The sequence below is a fragment of the Hermetia illucens genome, chromosome 3 (genome assembly GCF_905115235.1).
Source record: "Hermetia illucens chromosome 3, iHerIll2.2.curated.20191125, whole genome shotgun sequence".
Classification (NCBI taxonomy): Eukaryota; Metazoa; Arthropoda; class Insecta; order Diptera; family Stratiomyidae; genus Hermetia; species Hermetia illucens.
Window position 1 is genome coordinate 5016593 of NC_051851.1, and position 23100 is coordinate 5039692.

Genomic DNA, 23100 nt, shown 5'->3' on the forward strand with positions numbered 1-23100 from the left:
TGTGCTGTACGATCTATGTATTTTGATGTACGAGGTAGAAATAGCGACATAAACGCCCTCAAAGTCAATACCCCCCGGTATGAACCCGGACTAGAGGTGATAACACAGCAATGGATCGCCTTGAAGACGGAAAAGAAATACCAGAGCCCCGCAAACGGCATAGGGATACTAATAGAGAATTCACAGAACGAACTCCAAGGCGAAAGAAGGGGAAAACACAACCGACGCAATCAACAGTTGGACTAAAGTAGAGAAAAAAGGAAGACCGCAAAAGAGATCGCGACCAGGTGCGTTGATTATAAAAACAACAAGCGAGCTGACATATGCGGAAATCTTGTGGAAAGTGAAGAGAGGCAATTCCATCCTGGTCCTTGGTGAACACGTGAACAGGATAAGACGCACGCTGAAAGCTGATTTACTCCTTGAACTTAGACCTGCGGAGACTAAATCTTACGATCTCCATAAAAAGATGAATCATCATTAGGCAAAGCAGCGGAAATAAAGGTGAACCAGGACTCAATGCTGACTTAGTGCAAGGACCTGAATGAGATCACCACAAAAGCGGAGATCTGCGAGGCCTTGAAGACTCAACTTGGGCTGGATTCTATCCTTGAGTCCAATGTGATCAGGCTACGTAATGCATATGATGGTACTCAGACGCCACAATAGCCTTTCCATTCGAATCGGCGAAAAAAGCTATTACTGTTCGTAAAATCCGCGTTGGCTGGATTAGCTGTCGACTGCAAGAGCAGATATCGCCAAGGAGATGTTTCAAATGCCTGGAATTTGGACACATTTAAAAAAACTGTATGAGCAAGTACGATAAGTCTAAGTTGTGCCGTCGATGCGGAGAGGAAGGACATATTGCCAAAAAGTGCAATGCGAATTCTAAATGCCTACTATGCAGAGAAAGACAGGAGAGTAACATCGACCACCAGTGGTTACCACATAATATATTCGCAACCAACGTTCAAATATCTAGGAGTCATTGTTGATCAAAGGTTGAAATTCAAGCCTCATCTTGAGAATTAGCAACCAAGGCTTCCGGGGTTGCTACAATGTTGGCAAGAATGTTACGAAACGTGGATGGTGCAAAGGAAAGCCGTCGGCTCCTTCTCTCGAGAGTTGTCAGCTCCATCTTGCTTTATGCAGCTCCAGTCTGGGCACCGTCTTTGAAGTTGGAAGCAAATAGAAGGTAAATCGCAGCCCCATATCGATCGAGTGCATTGCGAACGTCGTGCGTTTACCGTAAAACAGCAGACAAAGCAGCATGTGTGATAGCAGGCATAGTCCTCATCGACATCTTGATGAACGAGGGTCGACGCCTCTATGACGTCGTCGGCAATTGGCACGAAATGACGCTATTTTGGAGTGGCAAAAAAGATGGAATGTTTTAACTAAAGGACGCTGGACTCATAGGATTATTCCAGATGTCTCAAAATGGATCATAGACACGGAGGGTACCGTGCATACCTTTATCGATTCGGGCGTGAAGACTCATAATATTGCCCGACATGCGAGATGGTTCCGGGGGATGCGGAGCATGTTGTTTTTTATTGCCCGAAGTCCGCCGCACATAGAGCGGAAGCGGAAATTGAAGCCGGGGGGCGGTTGTCACCCGAGAATATCGTTTATGAAATGTTAGCCTCTAAAAAAACTTGGGAGAGTGGTGGAAAAATTCATAGAGGCGATCCCCAATCTGCTGAAGAAGGAGGAGCTTCAAAGGAAAGTAGCAAATGACACGAGCTGCAGATCGTAATACAGACGGACGGACAGATAGTAAACCGATTTTAAAGGAAATTTATAAAACGAAAAGCGCCCCCTTTGAAAAGTGTGGGGCAGGTTGAATTGAAAACACTATCCAGATAGAGATGAGTTAGGTAAGAAAAACTATGTAGTGCCCTCTGATTTGATGGTAGGACAGTTCTATTTTTTAATTCGTAAACGTATTCATTTCTGCCCAGAAGATGCTCTCCTTTTCATCGTGGATGGTGTGATTGCTCCGATATCGGTGACACTGGGAGCCCTGTACCCGGACGAGACGGGAACTTCAGTGTTCGAGTGGTGCCGGATCAAGAGAATCAAAAAAAAAATGTTGAAAAGATGAAAGAATGAAAATGAAAAATAATCCCCCTCTCTAACCCCGTTAAAAAAATTGGGCGACCATACCCGCTTAAAATGCTATCATCATCAACGGCACAACAACCGGTATCCGGTCTAGGCCTGCCTTAATAAGGAACTCCCTAAATCCCTAAAAACTGTCTGGCGTCCTGACCTACGCCATCGCCCCATCTTAGGCAGGGTCTGCCTCGTCTTCTTTTTCTACCATAGATATTGCCCTTATAGACTTTCCGGGTGGGATCATCCTCATCCATACGGATTAAGTGATCCGCCCATCGTAACCTATTGAGCCGGATATTATCCACAACCGAACGGTCATGGTATCGGTCATAGATTTCGTCGTTATGTAGGCTACGGAATTGTCCATCCTCATGTAGAGGGTGAAAAATTCTTCCAGGATTCTTCTCTCGAACGCGGCCAAGAATTCGCAATTTTTTTTGCTAAGAACCCAAGTCTCCGAGGAATACATGAGGACTGGCAAGATCATAGTCTTGTACAGTAAGAGCTTTGACCCTATGGTGAGACGTTTCGAGCGGAACAGTTTTTGTAAGCTGAAATAGGCTCTGTTGGCTGACAACAACCGTGCGTGGATTTCATCATCGTAGCTGTTATCGATTGCGATTTTCGACCCTAGATAGGAGAAATTGCCAACGAACTCAAAGTTGTATGCTCCTATCTTTATTCTTCCTGTTTGACTAGTGCGGTTTGATGTTGTCGATTGGTTCGTCTTCGGTGCTGACGTTGCCACCATATATTTTGTCTTGCCTTCATTGATGTGCAGCCCAAGATCTCGTGCTACTCGCCGCCTGCTCGATCTGGATGAAGGCAGTTTGTACGTCTCGGGCGGTTCTTCCCATGATGTCGATATCGTCAGCATAAGCCAGAGTTGGGTGGACTTTAAGAGGATCGTACCTCTTGCATTTACATCAGCATCACGGATCATTTTCTCTGCTGCTATGGCGCCTCGAATTAGGGCTATTTTCATGTCAAAACGCCAGTGTTTAACTTTGAACCCCATTCCCCCATGCGGAGGAAACGGGAGATCTTCTCTCTCAAAACCCATTGAAGAATCGCAGCGATCACCTTCATTTACAAAATAATGTGGGGTATTTTTATATCATCATGATAAAATTTGATTTGTCAACGCCACCCTGGAGACAAAAGAGATAAAGAGGGTGCCCGCAGAAAGAAGAAGACCCCTTTTCTTAACATCGTCGAAGAATTGTGGCGGTCATCCCATGTTACAAGGTTATGGCGCCTTGAAAAAGGGCTATTTCCGTAACATTAATAAGATTGTCTTACGAATAAGCATTAATCGTCGCGATGTGCAAGGGAGGAGGATGATGTCAAAATATTCTCCATTTCTAGCGCCTTAACTTTCTAAAGGGGTGATCGCTGCGATTTTTTAACCGCCATTGTCATCGTGTTTCAAGAGGTGGATAAATTCTGTTAACGAGACCTGTTTTACTTTTTGCGGCACATATTTTGAGCCCTATCTCCCCTATGCTTCACCTTGATACCCCACATAACCGTATGCTATGAAGAAAAAAATTTACACCCCCCTTTCGCCTATATGGGGAGCCCTTCTTCAAACTATACACAAAAAGACGCCACTTGCAGCATGTAAAGGGACACACAGACCACATGTTCTCATCAAATTTCGTGACAATCGGTTCAGTCGTTTCCAAGTAAATCGGGTGTGACAGACAGGCAGACGGACAAACAGACATTGAATCGACTTCTGTAAGGTTTTGTTTCACACAAAACAAAATGTAGCAGATCCCATCTCTGATGGAGCGATGGCATAAACAAGACTGCCAAGCAGTTGCTAGCGACATCGGAATAATAAGACCTCGGAATTCAATGCATTTTCCTGCCCGGCCTATCATAAAACCTGTCGCCAAGAGAAATCATATAGGAAAGTTTGGATTGGTGGAGGACCCTGCTCCAATTTTATTTATTTCTTATACTAATCTCAACAATTTTACTTTACTGAGGACCGTAAACTCTCTTCCTTGACCTGGACTTGGATGATAACCATATAAAGTGCTAAATGCCGGCATTGTATGAAAGTCTCTTTTTAATTCGAACCAGGAACTGAATTTTTATTCTATCTGAAGAAGATATTTCTTCTTTCAATCTCACTTGAATAAAATATTCAGGGTGCGGCAGCATAACTTCCTTTTTTAAAATGCGCGCCACTCAGTTAGTTGATGTCATAACGGAGCGCTAGTGGTCTCGTTCAAGAGGGGATACTGTAAAGTTTTGTCCCGACACGGTTCAGTCGCCATCATGCGTTGGAATAGTGAGGAGCGTGCCTTTGCCGTTGAGGTTTACTTTTCAAGCGGATGTTCGGTTATTGCAACACAGCGTGCATTTCGAAATCGCTTTAATTTAGCCCCGTTGGCTCCCGTCCCAGACCGCAAATCAATTGTTACATGGGTCACTATATTCAGACAAACTGCAAGTCCGACAAAAGGAAGAACTGGAGTCCCTCGGCCCGTTAGATCACCTGAGAACATTGAAACAGTGAGAGCGTCAATGTTGCGATCGCCACGGCGTTCTGCGCGCAAACACGCATCTGCCCTTGGACTATCCGATCGTTCTGTGAGAAGAATTTTTCGTGATGATCTTCATTTTCATCCCTATAAGATGGCGATAGTGCAGGAACTTTCAGAACGTGACTTCAATTCTCGGATGAACGCGTGTGAGCTTCTTCTTGATGTCGTTCCCGAGGGTGCTATCTCAATTAGAGGCGATTTGGAATGGCCGGCACGCTCTAACGATCTGTCCCCTTGTGATTTTTTTCTATGGGGTTTTTTGAAATCCCGTGTTTATGTGAACTGTCCAAGAAGCCTACAAGATTTGAAGACCAACATCCAAGAAGAAATTGCCAACATAACACCTGCTATGCTAACAAGAGTCATGACAAACGCCAGAAATCGGTTTACGCAATGTATGGAGAATGGGGGACGTTACCTAACAGATTTGATCTTCAAAACAATGTAAATAAAAACTTTAGACATGTACCTGCATTATAAAAAATAAATAAATATTTTCCGATGCATACAATAGTTTTTATTGAGTTTTGAAAAAAGGAAGTTATGCTGCCGCACCCTGTATTATGTGAAAATTTCCACTTTCAAGTAACATTTACAGTCATAATCTTGAATTTGCAGAAAAGCGACAGTTTTGACCTAGTATAACTTTGTTAGTAATAGTGTGATTTTCACCAAATGGCAGGATCATGCTCTATGCTATAGCCTACATTGCTGTATAATTTTGTGAGTGAACTTAAGGGGGGTTTTCCTGTCAATTACTGGAAATTCTCGTAATGTACTATTATTAACTTTATTTTAACAGGTATCGGTATGGAGAGTATTTCAGAGCCTAGGCACCATATAGTGGCAGTCCCCTGATTTTTTTCAGATTTTTCGGTTGAGTAGTTTCTGAGAATGGGTTCGTTAAAAAAATGACCAATTTCAACCCCCGCACTCCCCACCTTTTCAACAAAAATCAAAACTAAGACCGGCTTGAAAAAGTACTAACCGAGACCTTTAATTTGATACCCCACATAACTATATTTGATGAAAAAAAAATGTATACCCCCCTTTTGCATATAGAGAGACCCCTCTTTAAATTTGGCGTAAAAGGATGTAACTCACTATATGCGTGAGCGTTCGCAGTTCCCACCTTTCAACCAAATTCGATGCCAATCGCTACAACCGTCTTCGAGAAAAATGCGTGTGACGGACAGACAGACAGACAGTCAGACATGGTAAACGAATGAAACGGTCTCGGACGAGAGCTCAAAGGTGGGCAGCTAATAAGTTTGACGAGGAGATTTTCGGAGAAGTTCTGCAGCAAAATACAGCGCTTGAAGGAAGCGCAGAAAATAAAGCTTTGCAAATTGGCGCGAAGTTGCGACGAGCATGTGACGCATTCATGCCAAGGTATGTTGTATCACAGAAGCGAGTTCCGAACTTTTGGTGGAATTCTGAAATCGGAGAATGCCGCAAGGCCTGCCTCAAGGCCAGAAGGAGCAGTCAGCGAAATAGAAACCGATCTGGATACGAGCAATTACATGAAGAATATAAAAACGCTCGGAAGAAACTACATGTGGCCATCATGAAAAGTAAAAGCGAACTGTGTAATGAAGCTGACACGAACCCCAGGGGTGGCGCCTACAAAACCGTAATATCGAAAGTTAAAGGCAAACGCTCCCCACCGATCTCTTCCCCTACTCTGCTTGATGAAATAGTAACGGATCTTTTCCCATAGAATGTGAGTACCGCTAACCTTCCCACTGTCGAGATAGACACCGCCGAAGTTCGCATGGTAAGTGAAACGAAGGTCCTCGAAGCTGCGGATAAAATTGTTGGAAATAAAGCACCTGGCTTGGATAGCATCCCCAATAAAGCTCTGAAGGCAGCAGTCAAAATAGCTCCAAATATGTTTGCCTTCCTTAAAGAATGAGTATTTCCTACACAATGGAAGAAGCAGAAATTAATTCTAGTCCCCAAGCCAAACAAACCTTTGGGTGAAGCTTCGTCCTACAGGCCGATATGCCTCCTAAATAATACTGACAAACTATTCGAACGAGTAATCTATAACAGATTAACTGGAATTGCCGAAAAGGATGGCGGTCTCTCCGAAAATCAGTTCGGTTTTCGAAAGGGGAGGTCTACAACGGATGCCCTTGTCCTAGTAGCAAACACAGCTAAGACCGCACTTGACGAGGGCAAATGTTGTGCAGTGATTACACTTGATGTGCAGAATGCCTTCAATTCCGCTAGATGGAGCAAGATACTTGAGTCCCTAATTAACTTAGGCGTGGCCAAGTACCTGGTGCGTACCGTTGCCGACTTCTTAATCGATAGGATTCTGTGCTGTGAATCAGATGAAGGAATGAAATCATACCAAACGACATGCGGAGTTCCACAAGGGTCTGTCCTAGGGCCACTCTTGTGGATTATTATGTATAACGAGGTACTGACCCTAGACCTTCCTACTGGTGTGGCCTCCATTGATTTCGCGGACGATATTGGTGTGACGGTTGTTGCACGCCTTCTCGAAGAAGTCGAGCTCTATGCAAATGAAGCAGTCTATGCGATTAAATCCTGGTTAGAGAATGCTGGTCTACAGCTCGCAGAGCATAAGACCGGAAATAGTACTTATTACCAAGCGGAGAAAGTGCACTTCCATGAAGATCAAAGTTAGAACGCAAACAATTTATTCCAAGCCTGCACTTAAGTACTTAGGTGTAATGATTGACCAGAGGTTGAATTTCAGATTGCATGTAGAGGGTGCCGCAACCAAGGCATATAACATCGGAGCGCTGGTTGCGAGAATGCTACCAAATATAGGTGGCCCAAGGCCGAGCCGTCGACTCCTTATTTCAAGGGTGGTCAGTTCGATCCTACTGTATGCAGCCCCAGTATGGGCAGATGCACTGAAAAATATAATAAATAAGAGAAAGATTGGAGCTGCGTATCGCATAAGTGTACTCCGAACATGTTGCACTTACAGAACAATTTCCAATGAAGCAGCTTGCGTGATAAAAGGAATGGTCCCGATTGAGATTGACAGACAGACAGTAAACCGATTTTAATAAAGTTCACGGGATAGAGTCAAAATGCGGCTGGTCGCTGGCACATGTTGCCGTGCTATTGTATATATCTCTACTTGCCCCCAAGGTTAGTGCTGGGTCTGGGAAACCAATACACGAACCAAAGGTAATCGAGACTGGTTACGTCCTTTGATCTCCCATACACCATTTACACTTCGGTAAATTTCACTCTCGATCTAGGACTTATTACGGAACAGTTGGAAAGGTTTACAAAAATTTGTATATACCAGTCAAAAGAAGATATCCGAAATTATTGGGATAGTTTAAAAACGCCAGTTGATATACAAGCTGCTAAAAGCATTAGGAAGCTGACAGCATTATATTAAGTTAAGAGGCGTTGAATGACTCCATTAGTGCTGGGCGTGCTGGCTAGGGGCCTTCTGAAGCTGTGTACCAAATATTTCGCGGGTCTGGCCACAACAACGATAAGGTACCTGAGTTATCGAGACATTGCCATTCTCAACAACTTAGAGACAACGAATCAGGTAAAGATTACTGCTTTAACGCTTAACGTAACAAACCTCGAGTATCACCAAGTTGAAGGACAAATCAATAAGGTAATGGAGTTGCAAGATGAATGAAGGTCGTTTGCTACATTACTTCGGGCAAGTCATCCTGCTTTCCGCTTTAGGGAGCCTTTAAGTCAATTCCTTTCATCAACAGGAATAAAAGAGAGGAACCGAATTGCTTGTTCAGAGGAACTCCTTGCTACCTTTTTTGCAATAATAACAAACCGTTGTCTAAAGAGAACTTCAAGCGTCTACAAATTGAGGGCGAATTTCACCTCACTTTCCACAAGAAAAACAAATTGTGAATAGCGCCGTTCACAACCTTTGCTGATCAATGCAAGTCTTGCTACTTTTTTGAGTGAAAGAAAACTGCCCTCTTTTAACTAAGAGTTAAATGTGCCGGGAAGTAGGTCAAGCCATCGTCCCCTTCTCCTTTTTAATAGAGAAGACAACCTCGTTATGCTTCTCTTTTGGCGTCTTCTATGTTGTTGGCATCAAGGTGTATTCGTTGAAGAATGTGTAGGAAATAATTTACGCACAATTCGATTCAGCATTAAGTTAATACGGTTCTGGCTGAGCGCCGATTTTTGGGTAACCACTTTATAAACGAATTCTCCCCATTCACCTCATCAACTAGGTACTGCCAGGAGTGAACTTTGCTACTGATCATGGGGCTGCCGAGTCGCGTTTTGGCTGTTCTGTACTCTGTCTTTCTGGTACATGCCCTCCTTCGATCGTTTCAACGTTTCGCAAAGGTGGAGTTATGTCACTCCTTCCGCAGATCAGCAAGCTCCGCCGTCCACCAATATACCCAATATTTGTCGCGCTTGGGTGCCCTCCTGGAAAAGCTGTCGTTATCAGTTTCATAACTGAATTTAGACAGTGTCAACTGCAGAGAAGAGCTTCGACGATTATCCCGATGTTCGCCTTTGCGATGTCCCAGAAACAGGGAAAGCGCCGGGCTGGTGCACACCAAGAGATAGCGTCAACCGCTTCGAACACTATATATTGATGTTCACTTGCCGAAAGGTCTTCCAGGACACGCCACCTATCCATCAACGATACCAATAATTTGTACGTAAGGATTACATCAGGAAAGCTTCCTTCCCAAACTGAACATCGGAATGTTAGCGGGGATCCAGTGTTTAAAACTATGAGCTCTGTTCTCGCCGCAATTTCAAGACTCGGTTTACCGTTGCAACCTGGGTGAAGCATGCCCTATCCAAGTACCCTAGAATTGAATTCACTTCCAATTAGTATCCGCCCCTCTGTGTTCCTATGTGACGCTCTCCTTGAGCGCATCAAGTCTGCGCCAAAAGTCTAGCATCATCTCCTTCGATGCTAGATGGGCACTGAAAAAAGTTCTCCCTAAAGACCGAAGTTGAGTGCTGTTCCGAACCCTGAAAGCAAGAATAAGTTGAAAGGCAATGATCCTTGTTCCAGTACTGTTCACTGATCAGTTTTTGCCTTCACAATGAACTGAACTAGAAACTTATGAGCAGTTGCCCTCCAGTGCATGGTGAACTTTTGGGTGCGGACCATATTAGCGACGTCCTAGTTCTTTCCAGTCCCGCCCTGAAGACTGGGCACTGCCCTTAGGCGACAATATGTGCAACACTTCCACCTTGTGACTTATCTGGACGCATTTATAGCATGCTGCCTTCCTTTAAGTTTCCCAGCAGGTTGTGAAGGCGTACCAATAATCTAAGCATCTGTAACGCCTGGTGGGGCTACCCAAATTCGTATCCTACATATCGTATCCACTGTTAACTGTTAACAAGTTTCCTAGCGTATTGCCTAGCAACTTAAACCATAGCGAGTTTCTGGCTTTAAGAATTCGCAGAGGTCATACCTAACCAGGCATTGATTACTTCTGCCTTCTCCCCCAGTACCTCTTTGACCGCCTCACAAAACATACCCTCTTTTGTTATCTTCGAACCCGTGTAGTCGAACAAGGATTCCACTACCCTTTGTTTTGGTATGAAAGACACTGCTGCTCCCACTATCTGGCTTGATCTAATACCGAATTTCGCTGAGGGCTTCCGCAAATGCCTTGTCTTCCATCAGTTTACTTAGCATACCCGGCGATCCTTGGTTTCCTCATCTCTCACTTTAATGCTCTACCGTTCCCATTCATCTTGACTTTATGTAGATGGTTTTCCACACGCGCGGCATGTTGTTTTCTCTTGTCTTTCTTTGCCTTTTGAACCCTGGAAACTATATGCGTGAAGTCACCTTCGGCTACACAAAACCTTAAAAAAATGGATGTTGAGCTCAAAACAATGGGTCCATGGACCACAAAAGAGGAAGTAAGTTGCTTTCCAAGTGGTCCGATCCGTCATCAAGTGGATGCAGACTCAGGAATCAATGCATCCTCAACAAAAAATTAGCTTCGGCCTAGTTTAGGTCTGAACATACGACGGATTTCAGTTCAATATAATACAGACTCATGTCGTTTTTGCGATTATATTATATATAAATGGTGCGATTACCACCTGTCGCCACTTTCGGTCAAGCTGCTCCCAGGGCAGAGGTGAGGCAGCGTCTGACGAGTTGCCTCTGACCTGGACGAAACCGTCAGTCAACCTTTTGTTTTTTAAAAGAGCTAGGAACTGAATTCTTATTCTATCTGAAGTAGATATTTCTTCTTTCATCATCACTTGAATGAAAGATATAGGAATTGAAAGATTATCTGAATCGGTAGCATGCAAATCAGATAATCACTCATTTACTTAAATCTAGATAGTTTAGAATTATTTACTTAACAATTAAAGCTTTGCACACACGCTCGCAACGCAATACACACACACACAATATATAATTTTTCAGTAAAAAAGCTAATAGAAAATATAGAGTCGATCGCAAAATAAAAGAAAACAGAATAGAGAATACTAAAAAAAAGAGAATAAACAAAAAAAAAAGAATAATTTCTTAACTTTTACCTTTGATTTTGCTGTTGTTTCACGCGTGTGTAGGTGGGATTTTGATTCACCCAAAACCTTAGCTGCCTTCGTTAGATTCTTTTCATGTTGCCAAATACCTGATTTTACGTCACCCTATTCGTATCGTATTTTGTGTAGTTTTTTCTTATATAATCATGTTTTCAAATGATATTACTATTTATTTTTTGTAGATTTGATTTCGCTAATGCGTACAATATTTTGAGAAAACACAGGAAAAGATTTTAAATATGATAATTTGAGGTTCTATGAAGAATTATTGTCTTATAATTAGATACCTTTTCTTCATAGTCACCTTATAAAGTATTCCATCAAAAGCAAATATAAAAATGAAATTCTTTCAGATAAACTGAATATCTTAATTTTTCAAGAAATTAATAATTAATAAAATAAAATTGGATTGTTAGAGTCCTTTTTCTGAGCTACGCTTTGATATTCAATTTATCTAACAGATACCGAAAATCATATTATAAAATGCCAGCGAAGATACTCATTGTCCAAATGTATAACGAACAATTTTTCATAAACGAAAAACAACTAGAATTTTTGCAACAAAACCATGCGCAGCCAATTGATTTACATTCGATTTTTGGAACTCATCGGAAGTTGACAATACCAACCTTGTTTCTCCAGAATAAATATAAGCTAAAAATATGAAGAGACAAATTGGCTTTCAGGATTTTTTTTTTTGGATAAAGACGATGGAATTTACTTTGTCGGAAACTGACCGCATACGAAGATCGATAATTTACGAGGGCGGTCCGATAAGTACTTAGCCACCAAAAGAAAAACTAAAATTTTGGAAAAAAAGCTATTTATTTCTCAACTCTCAACTCAACTCTCCTTTTTGCTCAATACGATGCTCCAACTTCTTTAACCCGTCTGAAAAATAAGTGTTTACGAGGTCTGCAAAGTAAGCCTCCGTGGCGGCGATAACCTCCTCATTCGACCTAAATTTCTGTCCGGGGAATGACTTTTTTAGAGAATACGGTGGAAGGAGAAGCAGCTCATAGCCCAATTGTACCAATTTGCCGTGGTGATGGCGGAGTTGTGAGCCTATGCTTTGCCATGGTGGAAGAGCAGTTTTTTCTCCGCCAAATGGGGCCTTCTTTCAGCAATTCGTCGTCGAATCCGCCCAAGAATTTGGCATAGTAGAGCCCTGTGACAGTTTTGCCTTCCTCTAGATAGTCGATGCAGATTACACCTTGTGAATCCCAGAAAACGGTGGCCATGACCATTTCGACCGATAGGACAGCCTTCACCTTCTTCGGAGCACGTTTGCCGGGTAAAGTCCATGGTTTCGACTATTCCTTGGTCTCCAGTGTGTACCAGTGGAATCATGTTTCGTCCACGGTCATGAAACGACTAAAAAACACCTTCGGATTGCGATAAAACAGCGTCAAACAGTGCTCTGAAAATGAGCAAACGCATCACCCATCGCGCCGACAACCTTCTCATGCCCAAAATGACCCACGCGGTCTTTTGAGATGCCTGCTGTCTCAGCTATCTCGCGCACCTTAAATCGGGGGTCTGCGAATACGAAATCGTAGATTTTTATCATGTTATCCTCCGTAGTATCTGTTTTCCAGGCACCTGAGCGTGGCTCATCAAAAAACGATGTGCGACGACGTTGAAACACGTTAAATCTAAATAAAGTAATACAAACTTGTTGTTTCTTTTTCGTTGGTGTGGGTAATTTATTCTTGCAAATAGTTAGCACTTGTTAGCACTGATGAAGGGAACAAGTGGTTCCCGAAATATCGGTATTTGCAAGAATAAATTACCCACACCAACGAAAAAGAAACAACAAGTTTGTATTACTTCATTTAATTAATCGTTGGAAACACCGCATAATTTCACTCCACGTTAAATCTATTTTTAAAGGTCACCATCGCAAGAACACACTCACCGTATACAGTATCCATCGCCACTTGACATCCAGCATTATCATTTTGACGCACGCACCGCTTGTTTATCTTTGTTTACTTTTTCGTGTGTCAAGTAGTGTGCCTATTTTTGTCAGGACAATAACATTGTGCGTTGTACGGTCAATAAATTTGTACAAAATTAATCTTTCGTTTCGAAACATGGTGTCACCGAGATTGACAAAATACACTACCTCACAACCAGTGTTCACGAAAATTCTGCATCTCTCACCACCAACATTCCCATTACAAATGAGGCGTTCAACTCTACTAACTAACTAACTAGAAACCATGGGAGATAGGCTAAGTCAGAAAGACTAAGAGAAGACTCAGACAGGCAAAATCAATACTGAGAAATTCTCAGAATGTCCTGGAAATGTTCTCCGGACATTTTGACTTTTACAGGCCATACATCTTGACCTTCGGCCATCAAGAAATGCACCAAAAACTGTCGGAAACAGCGCAGTTGTTTGATCCTCTCAGATTAATGTCACCAGTAATTGTCTGAGGCAATTCTGATGTAGGACGTATGGCTAGAAAAGATTGGCTGAGATCACCCACTAACTCCTTAGATAACTCATCGTTGGAACAGGTTTTCGCAAGTTCCAAAAATTCCACGCTGACTAAATTTCACATCTGACCTCTCATATGTCGAGATACACGGATTTTCAGACGCATCACAAACTGAAATGGCCGCAGCAATGTACATCTGAGTTTCTCATCCAAATCAGCAGTCAAAAGTAACTCTTGCTTGTGCAGAAACTGAAGTTGCTCCCCTCAAACATGTCACAATTCCACGATTCGAATTATTTGCCGCATTACTCCTCGCGAAATTCACCTCACGCATGCAAAAAACTCTCAACTTGATCAATATGCCAGTTACCTTGTGGACAGATTCATCAGTGACGCTCGTATGAGTTAACAGTGATCCCACGCGTTGGAAGGAGCTTGTTAAGAATCGAGTACGTGACATTCATGAAATCTTAACGTCAGCAGTGTGGAAATTCATTATCACCAAGCAGAATCGAGCTGATTGCGGATCACGGAGTTTAAACCCCTCTCAACTCAAGCACTCTCTATGGAGCTCATGTTCAGATTGGCAAACCAAACCGTCTCATCAGTGGCCTTCATTCTCACCATTTGACGTCTCTCCCGAAAGCATGTCGTCTCATCAGCTGCCTCTATGCCATTGGATCCTCTCTTAATTCGATGCAGCACCCTCACAAAACTTGTCAGAGGTACTGCTACTTTACTACGTGCCATAGCAGTCTTCAAACGGACACCAGACTCCAAACTCAGCATCTCGGCTCTCACTCCAGCGAACTTACAAGCGGCTTTCACCCACTGGATTCGTACTGCACAATAAGGCTACTTCCCATCATAAATTCGCATACTTTCCCAAGGCAAGCCTCTCCCCAAGTCTCATGTTCTATCAGGTCTCGCCGCTCGCATTGACCAAACCGGACTCTTACGGTCGGTGGTCGACTTCAAAACTCTCAGCTTGACGAAGATAGAAAACACCCGCCTATACTTCCGAAAGACTGCGTATTGTCACATCTCATTATCGCCAAAGCTCATTCTCGTACTCCACATGGAGGAACACAGCTCACTCTCAACTGCATTCGTAGATATTGTTGGATCATCGGAAGCAGAGCTCCGATAAAATTATTCATCCAAAAATGCATCACCTGCACACGTATACGAGAAATACGTGTTCAGCAGTTAATGGGCCAATTTCCTGCGAAACGAGTACAACCTTCTTTAGTGTTCGAGCATACAGGAGGTGACTACTCGGGACCAGTGTCTCTAAAGTATTATCAAGGACGGGGAGCTCGAACTTACAAGGCCTGGATCGTCGCCTTCAAATGTCTCTCAACATCTGCTGTCCACCTCGAGGCAATCACTGATTAAATTTATTATTCTGTTAAGGGGAAGTCGCACCGCGTCCTTGAAGAACTATTGTGGCCCTTTTACTGGCCGACCTACTTTGCACAAGTGCTGAACACTGTCCCAGGACGTGCATAGAGGTTTCGTCCTCCTCCTCACAGAACCTGCAGGCAGTGTCCGTAGATATCCCTAGCTTCCCTAGGTGGTAGTTCAGCCGACAATGACCAGTGAGAATTCCCACTATGAGTCGGAGGTTCTTTTTGGTGAGGTTTAAGCAATCCTTTGTGCGCATGGGTTCGTATCCCCCAATAAACACCCTGGACTGCTCCATCCCTGGTAGGCCCGCCCAATATAGTTCCCTCAACCGTTTTTCTTCGTTTCTTAGATTCATAGCCATGAAACCGTTTCCGATTCCACAGAAGGGTTCTGGCCCGTATAAAGGCATCCCTGCTCCCTTCTTGGCTAGTTCATCCGCTGCCTCATTGCCTTCCAGCCCAGCATGGCCTGGAACCCAAAGTATCCAGACCTTGTTGGACGAGCCGAGTGTATTCAGTCTCTCAAGGCATTCCCATACCAGTTTAGAGTTCACCTGGTTGGACCTAAGTGCCTTGATCGCTGCTTGGCTATCGGTGAGAATAGCTATGTTCTGCCCCCTGTAGTTCCTTTGCAGATTAAAGGAGGCACATTTGTCTATGGCGTAAATTTCCGCCTGGAATATGCTAGTGTACCTGCCCATTGGCTTAAAGTACATTTTCCTTGGACCAATGACACCGGCACCCGCTCCCTCTGCTGTTAGGGATCCGTCAGTGTACCAAGTAATCAGTTCCTGGTTTAAGCCGTATGTCGCAGCCACGCTTTCCCAGTTTGTCTTGTTACTCCAACGTGTTTCAAACTTCTTATCGAAGTGAAACCTCGTTGTCATGTTGTCCCTCGGTATCAGTAATTCGGGATACCGCCTAGAAAGGATATCAATCTTCCTTCGATTTAGGCAGCTTCCCGCCTCACTCATGCTACCGGCCATCCTGAATATTGATCTCCTTGCCTGCATCTGTATGTGCAGATGGAGAGGGGTTAATCCCAGAAGGACCTCCAGGGATGCCGTTGGGCATGTCCTCATTGCCCCACTGATACACACGCAAGCCAGCCTTTGGAGCTTATGTAATTCCCTGGCTTGTGTGCTGAGTTGGGTTCTCTCTGCCCAGATTACCGCTCCATAGGTAATAATTGGTCTTACTATTGCAGTATATATCCAAAGTAGTATCTTCGGGCTACAACCCCATTTTTTTCCTGCTATGGATCTGCAAGTCATCAGAGCCCTCGTGGCTTTCCGACAAGTGTTTCCGACATGTGTCTTCCAGAGTAATTTTTGGTCTAGCGTGATTCCCAAGTATTTGACCTCTGTTTCTCGTTTCACCTCCATATCATGTAATGTTATGGCTTTCAGGTGATCCAGCTTACGCCTCCTAGTGAATGGTACTATGGTGGTTTTGGTTGGGTTGATCCGCAGTCCCACCTTCCTGCACCAGACACTAGTAACCCTTAATCCAGTTTGGATTCTACCACATATCACATCACTGATTAAACCACCCAGGGATTTCTCAAAGCACTTCGCCGCTTTACTAGTCGCCGCGGAATTCGCAAATCACCCATTAGTGATTGTGGTACTAATTGAAGGGTACTGACGTCACTCTTCAGCAACTTCTCAACAGCAGTGTGCAAAAATCGCAGCGTTTTTGCAAAATTCTCGCAAATGACGGGACCCAGTGGAAATTCAATTCACCAGGAGCACCACATATGGGAGAAAAATGGGAAACAGCGGTAAAATCAGTAAAATACCATGTGCGACGAACGATTGCCGACAGGTTTCTCACCTACGAAGACTTCTCGACGTTCCTCGCACAAGTTCAAGCCGTTCTCAACTCACGACCGCCCAATGCTCTCACTAAGGATCCAGATGATCTCCTTGCCCTTACGCCTGGACACTTCATCAGAGGTGCTCCCCTCAACACCATTCTTGAGCCTACACTCACCGATGTACCTACTTCACGACTCTCTTTCCAACGGATCCACGATTTTATTCTTTTCCCATTTTTCTAAAACTCCCGGACACACCCACTTCCACACGCGGTCAAAACAAAAGTAGGAATCCAATTCGGCTGAAATTTTGAAAACAGTCGTTTGTGAAAATGTACCACACGACAGTAATTTCTGTTGCGATAATGAGGCCATCGGGCAGTGAGGCTAGGTGCTTTGTAGTGACCGCGGCTCACCGACAGGAGCGGAATGTCATTCGTCTTTTCTGAATTAATTTGTTCAATGCATTCCATAATGTACAATTACCCTAGTGTTCGCCGCAGAGTGCACATTCGGGCAAATTGATCTTGACAGAGGGGAATGATTTGCCGCATCCGTAGGCGCACACCTACCCTCGGAGTTCAACCGAGTTCAAAGCGTGCGTAGCAGCATGGGGACCGGTTCGAGGGTGGACAGCTAATCAACGGCCGGTGGGATTTCAAAATTTCCTTGTTTGTGCCGGAGCCATATAGAGTGAAGTTAGCGGTAATTGAGTGGTCTCCCAAATTTCAGCTTTGGGGATTAAGGAAGGTAAGTTTCCTTTTTTAAAATTCAAAGAAATAATATATTGCGTTGAGGACTGATTCCATCCTCGTAATAGGTAATTTATATAAGACGAAAATTGGATAACGCTGGGAATCGGAAAGGAAGTTAGCGAAAAAAGGAATGATTGTCGTGGAAGCGTAGTCGGAAGGTCATTGGTTTGCTGAGATAGCGGTGCAAAGTTTTGGATGTTAAAATGACGTTAAGTTTTGGTAAAATTGTGCCTAGGTGTGAGGCCGCAGGATAAAAAGCCACAGAAAACATAGTCTGCCAAGAGGACATAATTAACGGCAAAACGGTTGTCAAAGAGAAGCTTGTTTTGCTGCCGCTAATGTGAATTTCCTCAGTTTCTCGCGGGGACAATCGTGTAGTGATTTTGTGGTGAAATTTCAATTTCGAGCTGTGGGAGATCTTCCCCATTGAGTATGCGACATCCATAGAAGATTGCATTTGTGGCCTCTAAGAATTTCTGGTCTGAGTGTGTGTGCTAGACATTTTCCTCTTGCGTGTGCGTCGCTGGGAGGACCCGTGGAAAGAAAATTAGGAAAAGAAAAACCAAAAGACTTTCGATATATTTTTTGTTGGCATTAAATTCAGTAGTATTTCCGTATACATCTTTTTTTTTTCTTCCTCTTTTAAGTCAAGTAATTTTAGTATTTTTCTTTTTCTTCAGCCTTTTCCCTTTCACAAGCGGGGTTGGCTCGTTGTGATCGGTTTCGCCATTTAGCTCTATCAAATGCCTGATCTGGGTGCAATCTTGAGGCTTTTAAATTCCCATCCAGCGTATCAAGCCACCGTTGTTTCGGACGGCCTTTTGGTCGTTTATCATCAACTTCGATGTTCAGACCAATCTTGGCAAGTGAATTCTCGTTAGCACGAATTACATGACCATTCCATCGAAGACGCCTCTTTCGCAACACGATCGGTGCAACCCCATAACGATCGCGGATATCCTCCAATGTAACATCTTCGTGTCCATTACCGCAAGACGTCGCTCATTGCCTTTTATAGTTGGCCAACACTCAGAACCATAGAGAGCGGCAGGACGGACGACATTGGGGTAAATTTTAGATTTAAGATGTTCGTTGATACGTCGATCACAAAGAACACCAGTTGTGGAACGCCACTTCATCCAGGTTGCGTTAATGCGTGAAGCGATTTCATAACGCAGTTCGGCATTGGCTGATAGCGTTGACTCGAGGTATTTAAATCGCTCAGTTATCACTGCCGCTGACAGTGATTGTGCCTGTTTCATGGGGATCGGTCGTCAAAAATTCAGTTTTGTTTAGATTCAATCTGAGAACGTGTTGCATGAGGCGATCACTCCATTTTTGGACAAATTGCTCCAGATCATTTGTCCAAAAATGGAATGAAACAAAACACAACAGATACACGCCACGCCGAGCTCAGAGTGTAATCAACGTGTAAGTTTTTTTTGCTTTGATTACATTTTCCTTTTATATATTTTTTTTTTTTGCTTTGATTTGATCTCATTTTTCTTTTATATTGTATTCATGGGAAATGCAATCATCCCATGAATGCACCATGAATTTGAGCTGATTTTTTTCCTTGATTTGAGGAGTCGCGCCTCAATATCTATCTGAGGCAGAATAAACAATGATCGGGACTGTGATCCGTCGTGGATCTTCCTCCTCGTTCGCGGGACTCGGGTCCGGAAACTTACGACTCCACGCGCGCGGTCGAACCGTTTTTTTTTTTCAGGTTTAGCTCGCGTTCTGTTTTTTTTTCGTTAGGCCGTCGCGAATTCTTTTGCTTGTTGTCTATTTTTAGATCCGATACGGACTCACGCATCGGTATAGACACGTTAATTTTGTACCAATGGCAAGTGAGGGATCAAATCGCTCAAAGGACCCTCCCACATTCCCGAGCCTGGCTAGCACAGTGGTGTACAAGAACGTGTCAACTGGGCACTTTGATGGAGCTTCAGTCTTTGCAGGCGGACAGTCACGGTCAATTTCGCTAATTTTTTTTTAGGTTTCTGGGATAGCTCTTTCCTCTAGGTCGTCTTCAGCCACTGAGGATGATCGTTTGATCATCCTATTCCCCTAGGATCATTGCAACTTATCGGACCGCCCTCGTATGTTATGAAAATGTTCCTAAAAAAACCGATGCAGAAACTCCAGTACAATGGCTTTCGAGGACATTATTAAGGGAAATTAAATAAAATTATTTTTCATTTGAGTGAATAGAACCACAACCCAAGGAATGACTTCATCGATGTGGTATCATTGTTGCTTACAACTCACCCTTTTCCTTGCAAAGTTACCCCATTTTTATTGAAGCTTAAGTTTCCGATGAGTTCCAAAAATCGAAACGAACAGATACCAACAATGCAAATTGAATTATTTAACAAACAAAAAAAAAACACACAACAGAAACAAACACACATGCAACATTGAATACATAATAAAAACGCACAACTGGCACAACATGATAGACTTTTTTTTTTCCTTTGCTTGCAATGTGAATGTGAGTGAGCGTGACAAGAGTAGTGTAACTTACCTTTAATCAAAAGCCGATTATTCGACGAAGAGGAAGAAACGAACATTTCAATGACAATGAGAAAAGAATCTAAAGAGTGCATTTTCAATCGATGATGAAGGTTTTGAATGTTTTGAAAAATAAAATGATATAAAAATAATAAAAAAGTTGCAAAAATGAAAATATAATGCAGAGTTCATATCATGTGAAGTGTAGAAAAAACGATAAATCTAATTATTAATTTAGTTTAACATAAAACAACAACACATCAAAAGTTTTAGACGAACACTTATTAAAAGATTTCAGTTTTTAGGAGTCAACAAACAATGATAACTTGCAGCAATCTATCGTTTAAATGCATTTAAAATTTAAATCAATTCATGCCTTTATACAGATAAATTTCGGTTTCATTTTTAATATTTCCGTATCTTTTTTGTTTCTCGATTACTTTCCACTAAGTAATGAAAAGATAATTCTCGAAAATTGAAATATCTAACATTTCGCGTAGGAATAATAAGAGGAGACATGTACTGAATAAGAAATTGTACGAATAACACACTAATGATCGCATTTCCATTACGTTCAATTCAAATTATAAGGTCTACAAATAAGTTCTGTCGGTTTTCACAATAGATGGCGTAGCTTGTTTTTTATTTGTGGCAACCAAAACTGACATTTCCCGTTCTCAATTTCACCGCTTGGAGTGCTGCACATCGCAAGTGGTCAACCGCCGTCATCATTTTGAAAAAAGTCGTTCCGTCCGTCTCCACGATTGAAGTTGTTCACGTTGTTTCTGTCCGTGCACTTTATCGCGTCTCAATAAATTTATATTTTACGCTGTAGTTAGCGAACGAATATTTGTGTTTCATTATCGCGCTACTACAATTGGTGACCCCGACGTGATTTTCGGAAGCCGGTGCGACCCTTGTTTCGGAAGTTCTGAATTGTGAAAACCGCGTCATAATATCTGATTCGAATCGTGCGAGTTTGGTCAAGATGGCTACCTACACCAACGGGCATACCGAAGACCTGGACGAGACGCTGGCAGAAAACTGCGCTAGCCCCAATCCATTTATAGCTCGTCAACCCGTGTCTCAGTTCGTCGAAGCCATACATAACTTAAAGCTTCCGAATTTTTGGAGACAACGACCACAATTATGGTTCGCTCATATTGAATCGCAGTTCGTTGTGAACCGCATTTTAAGCGACAACAACAAATTCCACGCGGTTGTCGCGGCGCTCGATGCCACCGTCATGGAGGAGGTAGCCGACATAGTGGAGAAGCCGCCTGAAGTGAAAAAATACGACGAAATCAAGCGGAAACTCGTCATCAGGTTCAGTGATTCACCAGAAAATCTGCTAAGTAGGGCTCTATCGGAGTTAGAACTGGGCGATCTGAAGCCGTCTAGCCTGTGGCGTCAGATGCGGAGTATGGTCGACGGTCAGCTTAGCGACGATACGCTAAAAACGTTCTGGCTAAAAAAGCTGCCAAGCAGAGCGCGTGAAATCTTAATGGTAGCGACCAACATCGACGTAGACGCCCTGACCGAAATGGCCGACAAGATCATGCGCGTGAACGATTCACACGTGGCCGCCATCAGCTCGTCCGAGTCTAATGAAAACCGGTTCGAACAAGAGCTTGCGGTCATCAACAAGAAATTCGAGCAACTAACGGCTGAACTACGAAACAACCGACAGAGACAACGATCTCGATCTCGCTCTACGGGACGGCGACGAACAACCAGCACATCGTTGCCATCGTCACCCGGCACCAACGATATTTGTTACTATCATCGCCGCTTCGGCAACCGCGCAAGGAATTGTCGTGCGCCATGCACCTTTCGCCAGCCGGAAAACTAATCACCTCGTCGTCACTTTCTGCGGTTGAGGACGACGAGACTCCATCAAACCGCCTACTCGTAAGAGATCACCGTCATGGATTGCGTTTTTTTGTCGATAGTGGAGCCGACGTCTCAGTGGTTCCGATGAGGATGTTTTCGAAAAACACTAGCCCGTCAGATGTGAAACTGTTCGCTGCAAACGGATCTCCCATCGATACATTCGGAGAAAAGCTTCTGAATCTCGATTTCGAACTTCGACGTGCCTTTAATTGGAAATTTTGCATCGCCCGAGTCAACCGACCGATCCTTGGGGCAGATTTCTTGCGACATTTCGGATTACTTGTCGACATCAAGAACAAACGACTGTTAGACTCTAACACATCCCTCAGTTCAACAGCATACCGATTCAGAGGCGCCGATCCGACAATATCAACGATCGATCCGAACAACTCTTACCATCGACTTCTAGCACAGTTTCCCGAAATAACAACGACTGTCTTGCAGCCTACGACGATCAGCCCGCAGGTATGTCATCATATCATTACAACCGGACCACCGGTTTCGGAAAAACCCCGACGACTGCCTCCCGATAAATATAAAGCAGCTAAGGCCGAATTCGAATATATGATGGAAAAAGGCATCTGCAGGCCATGGAACAGTCCGTGGGCAAGTCCATTGTTGCTAAAAGCAAAAAAATCTGGCGAATGGCGTGCGTGCGGTGATTATCGCGGTCTCAACAATATCACCGTGCCCGACAGCTATCCGGTACCGCACATCCACGACATCACACAACATCTCGCTGGCAAAAAGATTTTTTCGGTGATTGATCTTATACGAGCTTTCCACCAAATCCCAGTCGCGCCCGAAGACATTCCAAAGACAGCTGTGATAACCCCTTTCGGGTTATTCGAATTCCTGGTAATGACATTCGGACTCCGTAATGCTGCACAGACGTTTCAACGACATATCGATAATGCACTTCGTGGTCTCGATTTCGTTTGGGCATACCTCGACGACATGTTTATCGCGTCCGATTCGGAAGAACAACACGAGGAACATCTCAAAATCGTTTTCGAACGACTTCGTATGTACGGACTAAAGATCAACCCA

General features: G+C 43.5%; 1 protein-coding gene across 10 annotated transcripts in view; it reads right to left on the reverse strand.

Annotated features, from left to right (window-relative positions):
- Positions 1–23100, reverse strand: part of LOC119652234 (dedicator of cytokinesis protein 1) — a 187299-nt gene that overhangs the window by 22359 nt on the left and 141840 nt on the right. For 8 of the 10 annotated variants that reach the window (XR_005249522.1, XR_005249521.1, XM_038056199.1 and 5 more), the window contains exon 16: positions 11202–11315. The exons of the other annotated variants lie outside the window; for them this stretch is intronic. Coding sequence is in view for 6 of the 8 variants with exons in the window: in XM_038056199.1 (XP_037912127.1) it covers positions 11202–11315 (114 nt within the window). In the remaining 2 variants the exon portion in view is untranslated. The remainder of the gene's footprint in view (positions 1–11201; positions 11316–23100) is intronic. 10 annotated transcript variants of the gene reach the window in all.